Below are 15,087 nucleotides of genomic sequence, written 5' to 3' on the forward strand. Positions count from 1 at the left end.
ACAAGTGCCAACTAGCGATATCAATTGGAACTGTGATTACTTTTCAACTCAGACCCCATATACCTGTGTTACATTTACTTCTTTGGGGCTTCTTGGTGGTGAATCTCTGCTTGTGAAAGTATTTTTGATGGGGATGCTTCTGTTGGTTTTTAAAACAAGTAAATACTTATCCATTAGCTCAGGCATTTGCGGAGCATCAAGAGCATTTACTGACTGAGAGTATGGTAGCTTTTGTAATCTTGTGTAATTGTGATGTGGCTTAATAGTTTTGATTGCTTTTAGCTGACTTTGTATCCTTGTGTATTGTCACCTATGTGTTGTATGCTACTGGAATCTATTAGGGACCTAGAAATCTGCCTTATACTGAATCAGGCTGCTTCCAGACAACCTGTTTATCGAGCATTTATCCTGATTTTGTTGTTGTTGCAAGGAGATTAGATGGCATTGGCTATTTAATGAGCATTCATCCTGATTTCTCTGTAAGGAAGTTAGATGAAGTTACATTGCTACTCTGTCGTGGATGCTTTAGCTGGGATTGAATTTGTGACTGCAGCCACATTGAGCCACAGCCATGATGAAAGTTGAGCTGTTGTTGTTTAGTCGTTTAGTTGTGTCCGACTCTTTGTGACCCCATGCACCAGAGCACGCCAGGCTCCCCTGTCTTCCACTGCCTCCTGTAGTTTGGTCAGACTCATGTTCGTAGCTTCAAGAACACTGTCCAACCATCTTGTCCTCTGTCGTCCCCTTCTCCTTGTGCCCTCAATCTTTCCCAACATCAGGGTCTTTTCCAGGGAGTCTTCTCTTCTCATGAGGTGGCCAAAGTATTGGAGCCTCAGCTTCAGGATCTGTCCTTCCAGTGAGCACTCAGGGCTGATTTCCTTAAGAATGAATAGGTTTGATCTTCTTGCAGTCCATGGGACTCTCAAGAGTCTCCTCCAGCACCAGAATTCAAAAGCATCAATTCTTTGGTGATCAGCCTTCTTTATGGCCCAGCACTCACTTCCATTGAGTTGAGCTGTAGATATGCCAAATAAACAAATAAATAAAATTCGGTGGGATGACTGCCGAGTGCTTGCTTTTAGTCATGCTAGCCACATGACCCAGAAGCTGTATGCCGGCTCCCTCCGCTAGTAAAGCGAGATGAGCGCTGCACCCCCAGAGTCGTTTGCGACTGGATCTAATGGTCAGGGGTCCCTTTACCTTTACCTTTAAATACAGTTTGATTATATTCATATTTAATCCAATTAAATCACTGCAGATGGATTAGGTGTTATTTATGTTCTGCCTGTTCTGAATATATATATATATATATATATCTGTCTCTCACACACAGACAAACACACACACACACTTTAGGGTCCCCTTGTCACCCCATTTCTGGCTAGAGCCTGGTCATCCGATTTCAGGAAAGTTATTGCAGAGCAGTCTCCTACTCATTACTCTCTTGGTTTTTTTTTTTATTTAAAAAAATCCACGTGGATGGCCAGTTCCAACACATGTCACACCCCTAGACCTCCATGGGAGAAATTACAAAAGCAATCCTTGCAGAAGAGGAAAAGATTATGGGGATGGGGGTCCAACCGTGCCTGGGAACAAGGAGCTGCCTGCCCGTCAGTGAGAAGGAGCCACACACACTGCAGGAGACAGGAGAGACCTCCCTGGTGGCTGAGGAATGCTCCACAATCAAAGCCCCCTAGGCAATTAGTGATTAGTATGTGTGAGGGGGGAGAAATCAGAGACAAGACAGAGGCATCACTTTCCTCTCTTCCAAGGATTATCCCCTATCAAGGGAGAAGAAACAGGAGATCAGGCTTCTAGGGTCGCCAGACCTCCATCAGCGCCTCAGCCCATCCCATAATTGACTGACTCACTTGAATCTCAAACCTTATTCAGGACTGTCATAAAATAAAATAAAAACACCCCCCCCCCAAAGCAGTCAATCACAGATTTCACAGTTTGTGGCTTATATAGTGTCTTCTCTAATCCCCACACTGTGTGTGTTTTTACAAAAATGACACACTAAAAGTGCATTTAGTATCTCCTAAAGGTGTTTGGTTAGACGAGGATAACCGTGTTCTTCCAGGGGTCCAGTTTGGGAATCTGGAAAGTTCATTAACTCTGGATTTTTGCCAGGTATTGCCCATCAAATGACCTGCTCTAGTTTAGGATTCATGATTTTGCCTTACAGTCTTGCTCTTTCCAGATTCCAGAATTCCAGATTCCATCCTAGCTCTGTTCCAGCCCTCCCTGACCTGCCAAGTTTTGCCCTGGCTCCTGCTGGCTCCACTTCCCAACCAATCAGCTTCTGCCTTTGTTCTGGGGTGGGGATGTGTCCTACTATTTCGCCTATTATTATTATAATTATTATTATTATTATTATTATTATTATTATTAATACCCTGCCCATCTGGCTGGGTTTCCCCGGCCACTCTTGGCGGCTTCCAACAAATATGAAAATACATTAAAATATCACAGATTAAAAACTTCCCTAAACAGGGCTGCCTTTAGGTGTTTTCTAAATGTCAGGTAGTTGTTCATCTCCCTGACCTCCGATGGAAGGGCATTCTACAGGGCGGGCGCCACTACCGAGAAGGCCCTCTGCCTTGTTCCCTGTAGCTTTGCTTCTCGCAGTGAGGGAACCGCCAGAAGGCCCTCGGCGCTGGATCTCAGTGTCCGGGCTGAACAATGGGGGTGGAGACGCTCCTTCGGGTATATAGGACCGAGGCCGTTTAGGGCTTTTTAGGGCCTTCTGTTTGTAAGGTTGAAGAACCCTCAGAAAGGCAAGCAGGAGGGGTCTTGAAGTTTCCCATTAACAGTTAGCAGCACCAGGGCAGCAAACTGAGAAGGTCACAATCTCCCTCACTATGCTGTATTTTATTTCTATTTAAATGATACCTGTTATTTCTAACTTTGCATCTGTACATATGCAAATTTTGTGCAAACGTTTCAACTCTTGGTGTGGGTCCTTTTTTCATTTTTTTGCTATGCATTCAATGGTAACCCTGCCAGCTTCCTACAAGCCCTGCCCTCTGACCAGCCAGCTGTTGCCCTGATTCTTCTTTTGACCTCTCCCACAGGTTGTATCCAGCTGGCATGGTTATATGGTCAGCATTTCTAAATTAAAAAGTTGGCAGCTTTACTTCTTCTTGCATGTATGAATGGCTGCAAAATGTGATATGGACACATGTAAAGAAGAAATCTCCTTTACAAATCATATGAGCACAACCTTGGTTCGTTTTCCCATAGGAGCAGATATGCTCTGCCTGGAAAGCATTCTTAGTCTTCCCTCTGCCTGGATTCCCTCTGCCTGAATGGGGAACTTGTGGCCCTCCAAGATGTTGTTTGGACTCCAACACGCAACACCCATAATCAGGCCCAGCCAGCATGGTTAATGGTCAAGGTTGGTGGAAGATGTAGTCCAACAACATCTGGAGGGCTGTACTTAGCAAGTTAGGAAGCACTAGATAAAATAACAATGATATCATCTGTGAGTTAGGTGTGGGTGTATCTGGAACCCCTACATAGCTGTCAAGTTCTCCCTTTTTTTTTTAAGGGAAATTCCCTTATGCTGAATAGGCTTCCTCACAAGAAAGGGGAAAACTTGACAGCTATGAACCCCTAAGATATATCTTCACTGGGTCTTTGGGTACAAGTTATAATGTCACAGCTAGAGATTAAAGTATTGGCAGTGATATGTGGATGGTATATGTCAAAACTTGTCGAATGAATGTGTTTTGTGTGTTGCTTGGCTTTATTTTTATTTTTATTTTAAAAAAACCCACACACATAATGACAAATAATGAACAATGACAGCCAGGCACAATCTGGTTCACATTAATCAACAATAGGGTTGCCATCTTTTCAACCAGTGGCCATAACTTTGCCTTTTAACACCTGAAGGATTCACAGGCATTACAGGGCATAATATTTCTCCATGTTGATTTCTTGAGATGAAGCTGGTGTTAGGCATAAGAATAAGCCATCAAAAATCCCCTGCGTTGCGAACAGAAAAATCTGGTGTTGCACCTATCTGAGCGTCGCTACCCTGCTACTTCCTCTGGAGCACCGACTTCTTTCAGCATGTTCACTGTGCTAAATATATGAATAAGTCGTGAATATAACCAGGAGCATCTGTGCTGTGGTTGGGACTTTATACTTATTTTGGAAGGCATGTTGCCTCAAGCTTGAATCATTCTCTGTTTGATACACCCTTGAAAAATCCCCTACTTTGGGGAATTCTCTGAAGTCACATTAGTTGGTGTTACCTTGTATATATTGTATGCCACTTGAATCTAAACAAAGATACAATTTAGTAGCTGTATAAACTGTTGTAATCAAATTATTAGCCTGTCATGCTGCTTTTAGGTTGCCATAAGAATAAGCCGGCGACTCAGGTGGCGCTGTGGGTTAAACCACAGAGTCTAGGGTTTGCTGATCAGATAGTCGGCGGTTCGAATCCCTGCAACAGGGTGAGCTCCCATTGCTCGGTCCCAGTTCCTGCCCACCTAGCAGTTCGAAAGCACGTTCAAAGTGCAAGTAGATAAATAGGGACCGCTCCGGCGGGAAGGTAAACGGCGTTTCCGTGTGCTGCTCTGGTTCGCCAGAAGCAGCTTTGTCATGCTGGCCACATGACCCAGAAGCTGTCTGCAGACAAACACTGGCTCCCTCGGCCTATAGAGCGAGATTAGCGCCGCAACCCCAGAGTCGGACACGACTGGACCTGATGGTCAGGGGCCCCTTTACCTTTACCTTTAAAAATAAGCCATGCAGCATTTCCTTCTGGTTATTTTGCAACCCTAAGGATCAATAAGGAACACAGAGAAAATTGAAAATCTGACCTATCCTAATCCACAGATGAGGACTCCTCAATCCCTAGGTTTGGTCATTGCTAAGAGAAGCCTGCCGCTGCCCCATAGAGAGGGGACAAACTTTTCTCCATTTCCTCTCACCCTCCATACAGTACTTTTTTTCTGCCCTGAAGTGCAATAGTTGTGGCCTCCTTGGGGAACTAACATGTTTACTCAACCCCCAGCTGTCCTGGCACGCAGGGAAAATTGAGAATTTTGGCTTAGCATAATCTCACAAATTAGCACTCCTTGAGCAGTCATTTATTTTTAGACGTGCACCGCTCTAAAGTTATACCCTCCTCTCTCTCTCTCCACCCCCACCCACACACTAATAACCAGATGCAACCCCTCATTGCTTATTACCTCCTCCCTTTATTTCTCTCCCCCACCCCCAGCCTTTGGGACTGGGTTAATTCCCATTCGTGCCTCTACTGTGAAAAGGGGGTTTAAAGCTAGTTTCTCATGCTCATTAAATTCTCATCTATTTGGCTCTTTGGGCCTAGTTTCTAGATTGAAGCGGGTCGTTGAGATATATGTGTGTGTGAATTATTGTTCCATGAACGATCACAGAGCAAAGAACAGGTGCAGCGACAACTTGCAGGGTGTGTGCGCACACACAAATTCACCTCCCTACTAGTGATTACCAAGGAGTGGCCACCCGCAGGGGCATCCTATTTTGGGGCTTCTACAGATACCCTGTTTATTTAGCAGTATCATACCGCTTTAAGCAGTTCTGACTTTCCCCCAAATAATTGTAGGAAGTTTGTTAAGGGTGCTGAAGGAGGCCACAGATCCCCACACAGAGCTACAATTGACAGAGTAGCTTAACAGTCCTCTTCGCAGGGAATTCTGGGAACTGTAGCTCTGTGGGTCGCATTTTCCCAGTGGCAAAATATTGTACTTTGAACACTAGGAAAATGTGGCATCTTGCAAGACAAGTGAGATCTTGAGGGGGAAACCTTTTGATTGCATGCAGCAGAATAACAGCCTCACATTTATTGCGTTTTGCATATAGTAGTCCTTAAGAGGACGAGAGAGAAAGTGGGGAAAGGATAGAATTGGGGCCCCTGTGGGCATCCTCTTCATGGTGAACTTGCGCTCATGATGGTATCGGGTGGTCATACACAATCCCACTTTCAAAACTGTTTGCACCTGCGTAGGTTTTGGGGCAGACATACTGCTCTGTTTCCAATCCATGCATGTCTCATGGCTTCCTGCTGAAATCCTGCAGCTACCGTAATTGTACCAGAAATGTTCCAGTCATTCCTGCCTCTGGCTTTTGTTGTGCTATTGTGCATGGGTGTAGCCGGGGGGGACAGCTACCCCCCTCAATAAAAATCAATAAAATACATAGCAAACTGAGGTTCTGCCCCCTCCAACAAAAGGCCTGCCCCCCCCAAATATCCTGGCTACGCCCATGCTATAGAGTGCCCCTCCAGCTGGCAATGGTGTGATTACTTTGGGGGAGCATCACTGAACAACTAATAAAGCAGAAAAATGTGTGGATGGTCCAGTATGAATCCACCACTATTACTGCATCAGGGACATGTTGTAGAATATACTGTACCCTCAAAAAAGCACCCGTCTAGGAAAGCTCTACGTTGTTGGAGAAATAGCGGGGTAAACTAGACAGGAGTGAATGGGGAAAGGTGGTTGTTTGCAGAACTTCCTTCAAAACAGAACAAAAACATTAAAGATACATCCAAATAATTCAATACAATATATTGTGCATGTCCAGCACAGGCTCAGCATCTTATAAGAAACAAAAGATAATTCCAAACAGACCTAGAAACAAAGTTCTCTCTCCTTTTAGCCTCCCTTTTGCCTGGAGCGGCATTCACTTTCTGGAGAGGCTCATTTTCGCATCCTTACTCCCACAGAGCCTGAGAACAAAGACAACAGCCACCACCCTTCCAAGATGGCGAAATTGCAGTTCAATAGCCTCCCATGTGATCTAAAGTTAAACACCTCGTCAGAGCTAGCAGAGAACAATAACAGTTAATTATCAACCCATCTAGGAGCTCAGAAAGCTTAATATAACTCCTGGAAAATCCCCATGTTAAAGCCTTCAGCAATACACATTCAGGTATTCTCCATTTCTGTGTGAATTAAGCAATTATACATAACAGTTTTGACCTTTTCTTCTTCCCCGATTGTTGATTGTCGGCAGCAGTCCAACTACAACCATGATCTCCCTCCTTCTTTTCCAGGTGATGTATAGTTAGCTTTCGGCTCCTGGTTCATTCCCCTCCTGCCCCCCTAGAGATGCTTCACTTCCCATGGGGCTTTGCAGTTTTCCTCCCATTCCTCCTGGGCCTGGCGTCGGACCCTCGCGATCCCTGCTACGATGCCAACCATCACCCGCACTACTGCCTCCCTGAACTCTCTGAAGTGGCCTCGGGGCGCCTGGTGGAAGTATCCAGCACGTGCGGGAACCCTCCCGGACGACTGTGCGCCTTCCGGGACTCCGCTGACCCAGCCTCGAAATTCTGCCAGCGCTGCAAAGAAAATGCCCACTTGCCAGAGTTCCTCACCGACGCCGAGGGCAGCGCCACTTGCTGGTGGTCCCAGCCGGCAGCTAACGCCACACTGACTTTGGCTCTAGGACGCCGGGTGGAAGTTCTCTATGTGGCTCTGCGGTTCTGCTCCCCGCGGCCAGAATCCCTCGCAATTTACAAGTCAATGGACTACGGGCGCACCTGGGTGCCCTTCCAGTTCTTCTCCACGCACTGCCGGCGGCGTTACCATTTGCCGCCAACCACCGCCATCCTAAAACACATGGAGCACGAGGCAGCTTGCGTCGAAGCCCAAACAGCCCCCAAGCCCCTGACTGGGGGGCTGGTGGCCTTTATGCCCCTGGCAGGTCGTCCCTCCGCCAGGATGTTTGAGTACAGCCCCGTGCTCCAGGACTGGGTCACAGCTACTGACCTCCGTGTGTCGTTCGACCGCATGCACCCGACACGGGTGCTGGGGTTGCGGAGGAAGGAGGCGTCCTACGGAGTGGCGGAGCTGCAGGTTGGGGCCCGGTGCAAATGCAACGGACACGCCTCACGGTGCGCAGCCGGCCGGGACGGAGGGGCACCCCAGTGCGAGTGCCGCCACAACACAGCCGGGCTGGAGTGTGACACCTGCAAAGCCTTCTACTGGGACAGGCCCTGGCAGCGGGCAACCCCCAAAGATGCGCATGAGTGTGTGGGTGAGGCAGAGGGAGAGGCTGAGTGTGCAAGGCCGAGAGTTACTGCGTGTCCACAGCTGGGCTGAGCTGCTCATTTAGAGCTCATCCACATTCCCTTTCGTGCCACATTTCTAGGCACAAGTCCGGGTTTTCCTGGTCCGTGTCTGAGTGCGTTTCTTCTCCAGAGCTGCGGTTCTCAGAGCAGCTTAACAATCAATCCCTCTTCACAGGGAACTCTGGGGATTGTAGTCCTGTGAGGGCAATAGGGGTCTCTGAACAGCCCTTAAGCAGCTACAGCTCCCATAATTCTTTGGGGGTAGCCATGGCTGTGGCATCACAGCATTTTAAATTTACAGTGTGATTGTGGCCCTTGTTTCCTTGGGCCCCCTCTTCCAAGATTTAGCTTTGTGTATTAGATCATAGCCCTACTCACATTCTTACAACCATGTATAACAGCCTTGATGGCTTTTACAGCACAATTCCACATAGAGTTGGAAGGAACCGCAAGGATCATTCCACAGAGGGACAATTTAATTTTTAAAAGGGGCAATTTGAGAATGAGTTATTAATAGTTAATGGTCTTTTAGGCTTCCTCTATGTGAATAGGAGTTCACTTTTTGAATAATAAGAATTATATGTCACAGGGGGAGGATCAGGATTTTAGAGATGCTTAGGTGGGGCATGGCCAAAAAAAAGGTTGGGAACCACAGATTTCTAGTCCAATCCCCAGCAATGAAGGGATCCTTTTGCCCAATGTGGGGCTGCAAGCCATGACCCAGAGTCTCATGCTCTACCAACTCTGCAGAGGCTGGGAATCTCAGGCCAGGGGAGCCAAATGTGGCCCTCCAGGCCTCTCTACCTGGCCCTTGGGGCTTTCTCCAGGCCACACCCACTCCCCAAGCACACATCCCAATTGCCCTCCTTTCCGCCCCTCCTTGGGTGTTTTTGCCTGGCTAGAATGTGTCCTTGCTTCTTGCTTGCCTGGATGAAAGGAAGGCAGAGGTATGCGAGCGTGTGAAGAAACAAGCCACTGTACAAAGGAAAACTTAACATTCGTTTCTCCACCCACTTTTGCTTCTGGCCCCGCCCACTGCTGATTTGTGGCCCCTGGGTGGTTGCCTAGAAGGGAATGTGGCCCTTGGGGTGAACAAGTTTCTCCACCCATGGTTTAGAGTATTGGACCATTATCAGTGGTGCAGACAAACACAAACATAATTATTAATCCAGGCTCTTGGACAAAGGTGTACCCTGACTCCTGGCAGGGCTGGCCTTTGTTCAAGGAGAAATTGGGAACTGGGATATGCATCTACAGAGGTGAGAGGCTCCAGGGGTGCAGGGTGTGATGGGGGTTCTTGGGTGGGGAAGAGATTTCCACAGGGCTGGGGGGGGGGCAGCTGGCAGAGCTGATAGACCCCCTTCCTGCGTCCTCAGCTTGCGACTGCCACCTCCATTCCCACCGTTGCCGGTTCAGCATGGAGCTCTTCGAACTCTCGGGGCGCAGAAGCGGAGGGATCTGCTTGAACTGTCGCCACCACACGGCGGGGCGCCACTGCCAGTACTGCCTGCCAGGCTTCAAGCGGGACCTCAGCAGGCCCATGGTGAGCAGCAAGGCCTGTAAAGGTGAGTGGGGTTTGTAGGGGCAACACTCCCGTGGAACCCAACAACAGCAGAGAAATGAAGGGGACGTACGTACCTGGGCGGGCTTAGCCCTGTCAATGTCCAATAAGACACAAAGGAAATAAGAGAAAGTGAGGGTACAGCCTCCTGACAACCGGGATTTATTTGTCCCTCTCACGCTGCCCAGAATCCTGTGGGCATCTGTGTAAGGTTTCAGGGAATTTTGATCTCCTGCTCCCCTAAAATGGCCACACTTAGAATTAGGGAGAAGCAATGGGAGTTAGGCTGCTACTAGATGGGTGTTTATGGTGGAATAAATGCTGTGCACGCACACACTAATTTATTTTTTTTAATGTTGGCATCATCAAAGCACCAGCCCACATAATTTTTCATATTTAATCTGGATTTCACCATTAAGTAAGAGCAACCCACTGTACTTCTGCAGTCACTACTGGTGTGGAAGCTTGTTAGTGCATTTTGGGGGGGGGAGCCAGTTCAGTGAGTAGTCCCTAGGGCCACACACCCTTTCTTCCATTTGCTCCTCACCTGAGCACAGCTTCACCCCTTTGTGTCCTTCATGGCTTCTTCCACCGGGGCATCTTGGGAAATGTAGTTTTATGAGAGTCCTCAGAATTCTGAGAGATCCTTGCAGCTTTCTCATTAGAGTTCCTTGGGTGAGGAATGACGTGATATTTACAGTGGTAGCACAGGCGTGTCTGGATCCTTTCAGTCTTGGAGTCTAGAACTGGAGATATATAACCTTTACCTAAGTTGTGTGTGGCAGGAGGGGTGGTGGAGAGGAGAGAGAGTCTTGACAGGCCCTCCGCGTGGGGCACAGCAGTGAGAAAGTCTACACAGCAATGGAGTAACTAACAATGGCACCTTCTCGGAAGACCGTCCTGGGAGAGGGAGGGGCAGACCGGTTCCAGAGAAGCTCGCAGCATTCTAAGCCACTAACACCATCTCCCCATTTTGTTTCCTCTCCAGCCTGCCAGTGTCATCCCATTGGTGCGGTTGGCACCATTTGCAACCAGACCACAGGGCAGTGCCAGTGCAAGAATGGAGTCGCCGGCCTGACCTGCAACCGCTGCGCTCCAGGTTTCCAGCAAAGCCGAAGCGCCCATGCCCCCTGCATGCGTGAGTGCGGCCACTTTTCCTGAACCCTGCTTAGAACCAGCCTCTCATGACGGTTCAATCAAAAAGGCTATGGCACCCACCTGAGCCACTGCTTAATTTCTGGAGGTCAGAAACCTTCGTTTCCGATGTTCAGAACTGAGTACTGGTGCTTGCGTGTCCAAAATGGTATAATCCGGGCAAAACAGAGTGGTTTCAGCAGCCTTTGCAGAGCCACATTGTTGGCAGAAGTGCAATATGAAGGGGGGGGAGGCTAACAGAGACACACACCCCCACAAAACATCCCAATGGGGACTGAGAACGCTCAGTAGCCACAGAATGCTGACTGAGGCTGTGTATGTATTACAGTTTACTCCAGCTCCAGTGCACACCCACAGCTAGTGTCTGACGCCAAGTATACATAACATTAGCCACAATCCATATGTGCCCCGTAGCTTCTTGAGAAACATCGCTGTTGATGCATTCTCCTTAAACCAGCTGCCATCTGGTTTGAAAACGTAAGCCACAGTTGAGCTGAGGTGTGTACGTCAAAGATAGTTATTGTACGTCAAAGATAGCTATTGCACATGTGCAGATGACAGCTTCGTTGGAGTTGCGGTGGAAGGGGGCTGTTGCAGGCCCATGGGGAAACAAATCAGGTAACAAGCATCAGGTGAAGACATCCTCTCCCCCTCTCCGGTGTGTACAGCAAAAAAAAATATTTAAAGTCTTGAAACGCAGTGGGAGGGGCTTGGTCTCGGTGCATTTCAAGCTGCTAATGTGGACATAGCCTGATGGTTGGGGGGGGGGGTGACAATAAATCCTGTTGGGAGGAAAAAACAGAATGGAGTATCCTATGGGGGGCATGACAGACTGGCTGGAAAACTGAATAGGAGCACTTGACACTTCTCTAAGATAGACTACATATTGGAGCCCTTTATTTTCTACCCAGTGTCTGGTTGTGGGCACCTGCATATGGTTTTCAGTACAATAAAAACAGAAAGCCTTTTAAAAAAACAACCCTCAAAAACAGAAAAAAAGTTCCACCCTCGGTAACAAAATACAACTTCCAAAGTGTTGAGTTAAAGTAAAGCACTCAGTTGTACATTATATACTCAATTTGTAGGTTGTACAAACATAAAGGTAAACTTTATATATTCCATAAAATAAAATATACACTACAGGCAAATATTAAGAATGCAGTCCTATAATCTGCTTATAGGCCAAATACCTGTTAAATGTAAGAGCTCCTTAGAGGAATCTGCCAGACACATTCAACATAAAGTCCTCTTCAGTGGCCAGACATTTGTAATCTAACACAATAATATCTATAAAGAAAAGTGGTTAGTGCTGTACCTCGGCTGCGGTGGGGGCGGGGGGAGGCTTAAACACATGAACACATCCCAAGACATTATCTTATCATAAAGACTTCAGAACTGGAGTATATATGAAACTTCTCCAGTGCAAGGTATTTAAATCCTGCACAGGAAATGAAAAATACAAATTCTTGGAATTAAAATAACGTAGGCACGCTATAAGGGCTGCATCCTTAATATTTGTCCACTGTATATATTTCACCTTATGGAATATTAAGAGTTTGTTTTTATGTTAGCATAACCTACAACTGAGAATGTTTTACCTTAACTGCGTCTCTGAAGTTTTGAAAACTCAATAAAGTTGCTGCCGCCACCTCACTGCTGTATTCTCTTCAATATGGTACCAAGGCAATATCCTTTTCTATATTAAAAGTTTCATAAGCTAGCCCTATCTTTCCCCTGATCCCAGTGTAGTAATATATCAGCGACTATATTTTTCAGGGGTTGCCCATTTGTGGGATGCTGTCTCCAGGGAACCACGACTCGCACTGTCATTGTCAATTTTTAGGAGCCAGACTAAGACATTTTTATTTACCCAAGCTTTGTGTGGTTAAATTAGCCTCTACTGCACAGCTCATCTTTTAGTGGGGTGAGGTAGGACTTGTCTTCCTTATGGCATTGCTGGGCGAGTATTTTAGGAATTTTGTGCCATATGTTATTTTCTTCAATTTGGCTTTCCATTGATTTTCTCTGTATTTTATGTTGCTGTAATGTTGCTTTGATATATTTTGTTGTTGAATAAAGAACCTAATGCAATAAGGCTTCATCAGCACTATCTATCTATCTATCTATCTATCTATCTATCTATCTATCTATCTATCTATCATCTATCTATCTATCTCTATATCTCTATATCTCTATATCTCAGTATCATACCATTTTAAACAGTCATGGCTTCCCCCAAACAATCTTGGGAATGTTAAGGACGCTGAGTTTTTAAAAGGCCTCTATTCCTCTCACAAAGCAACAAGACCCAGGCTGGTTTAACAGTCAAGCCTTCTTCCCTGTGAACTCTGGGAACTGTAGCTCTCTGAGGGGAATAGCATACCCTCCAACATTTCTCCAATGAAAATAGGGACGTCCCATTCCATAATAATAATTTTACTATTCATACCCCACCCATCTGACTGGGTAGAGTATAAAACATTATAAACATTTTTTTTAAAAAAAACCCAGCTTCCATATGCAGGGCTGCCTTCAAATGGCTCTGGGGTCGGAAAACTCTGTACTAGGTTGCCATACATCCGGAATTTCCCAGACATAGCCGGCAAACGGGCGTCGGAAACAGTGTCCGGGTGGAAACCGCTGAAATGTCTGGGGAAATGCGAGCGTATGGCAACAGCCATGTCGGCAAAAAAGGCTCAACAACTTTTCTGTCCGGACTTTCACTTTTTGAAATATGGCAACCCTACTCTGTATCCTCAACATTTCTCCAATGAAAATAGGGACGTCCTAAGGAAAAGTGGGACATTCCGGGATCAGATTAAACCAGGACGGCTTCTCTAAATCAGGGACTGTCCTTGGAAAATAGAGACACTTGGAGGGTCTGGAATAGAGGTTCCTTAACAACCCTCAGCATCCTTAGCAAACTACAGTTCCCAGGATTCTTTGGGGCAAGCCCTGACTGTTTAAAGGGGTATGGTGCAGCTTTAAATGTATAATGCAGAATAAGAATAATATCCTGCCAATGGTGGTGAACAGAAAGCCCCTCCAATAACCTTTCCGTCACTGTTCTGGAATGAGAAGGCGCTTTGAGAGGCTCTGCCTCCAAGTAGTTGCTAAAACAGGAAATGAGGTCATAGCTGTGGAAGCACATGTGTTCCAGAAAACCTTTGATCTTTTATCTTTCTGCAGGCGATGCTATATCAGGAAATAACTTCATAGGTAGCGTAAAGATCCCATCTGTAATGGAACTGATGCTGACGCATGCGAGATAGCCAGGCTCTGGCCTTCCAGCAGTGCCATTCAATTTGTGTGTGTGTGTGATTCATTACAAATAATAATAAAAATAAAAATAATATTCTCTTGAGGGCTCATTGTAATACTAAGGACAGTCAGCATCAGTTCAGGAGGGGAGGGTATGGGTGACACCCAGTCAAATCATGGAATCCAGCGTCGAGCTGAGGAATACTGTGAGTGACAGGTTCTTCATCATTCTGTAATCAAAAGCAGAATAACTGATCTAAAAACAAGTTGGTACAGCTAGACTTAGCGGCACACATGCATTTAAAGCACACAGCTACCCCCAAATAATCCCGAGAACTGTAGTTTACCTCTCTCAGAGCTGCGATTCACAGAACACTTAATGAACTACAGTTCCCAGAATTCCTGTCACACCAGGTTTTCCTCTCTTCTGGGCGAAGAATGTTCTTTACTTTAAAAAAAATCAAAATCAAATGGTTTCCTCTATATCTTCCCTCCCACAGGGATACAGGAAGAGATGACGACGACCATCGCCCCGCCGCAGGAGTGGAATGCAGGTGAGAAAGAAGGAGGGTTGATTTGGGAGGTGGTTTTACACCAGCCTAACCTGATGCATTCAATAGGTACTGAATGTCAGACCCACTGTAAGCCACCGCGAGGACGTGTCCAGATGAACCTGAGGAACTACTGCAAAAAGGATTACGGTAATTCACACTTGTGTCTGAAACCCCAGCTCCCTGCACCCTTTCAGCTCTCTGCCACCAACCTCGCTGTGTGAAGTTGTTCTTTGCAAATGAGTGAAAAGGCGGCTGAACCCAGAAGTGATGCCAGAGACCTCTGACATAGCTCAGTCAGTAGAGCATCATACTCTCAATCTCAGGTTCGTGGGTTCAAACCCCATGTTGGGCAAAAGATTCCTACATGGCGGGGGTGGTGGTCCCTTCCAACTCTACAATTCTGTAATTCACCTTTTCTCCTCCCCCTCCCCCCCAAAAAAAACCTGCCAGGAAGCCCTTGGGCTATGAACTATCCTAAC

The 15,087-nt window shown here is 46.6% G+C and overlaps 1 protein-coding gene across 8 annotated transcripts in view; it reads left to right on the forward strand.

Moving 5' to 3' along the window:
• NTN5 (netrin 5) overlaps nt 1-15,087 on the forward strand; it is a 34,798-nt gene that overhangs the window by 18,434 nt on the left and 1,277 nt on the right. For 3 of the 8 annotated variants that reach the window (XM_088655054.1, XM_088655053.1, XM_060281642.2), the window contains 4 exons: nt 7,058-8,043; nt 9,454-9,642; nt 10,627-10,776; nt 14,555-14,755. In XM_088655054.1, the coding sequence (XP_088511180.1) occupies nt 7,113-8,043; nt 9,454-9,642; nt 10,627-10,776; nt 14,555-14,755 (1,471 nt within the window). In that variant the 5' untranslated portion in view covers nt 7,058-7,112. Of the gene's footprint in view, nt 1-6,727; nt 6,934-7,057; nt 8,044-9,453; nt 9,643-10,626; nt 10,777-14,554; nt 14,756-15,087 lie in introns of all 8 variants that reach the window. The other 5 variants (XM_088655056.1, XM_060281644.2, XM_088655052.1 and 2 more) reach the window with 3 other exon arrangements.

The sequence above is a fragment of the Zootoca vivipara genome, chromosome 12, assembly GCF_965207765.1.
Source record: "Zootoca vivipara chromosome 12, rZooViv2.hap1.1, whole genome shotgun sequence".
Lineage (NCBI taxonomy): Eukaryota > Metazoa > Chordata > Lepidosauria > Squamata > Lacertidae > Zootoca > Zootoca vivipara.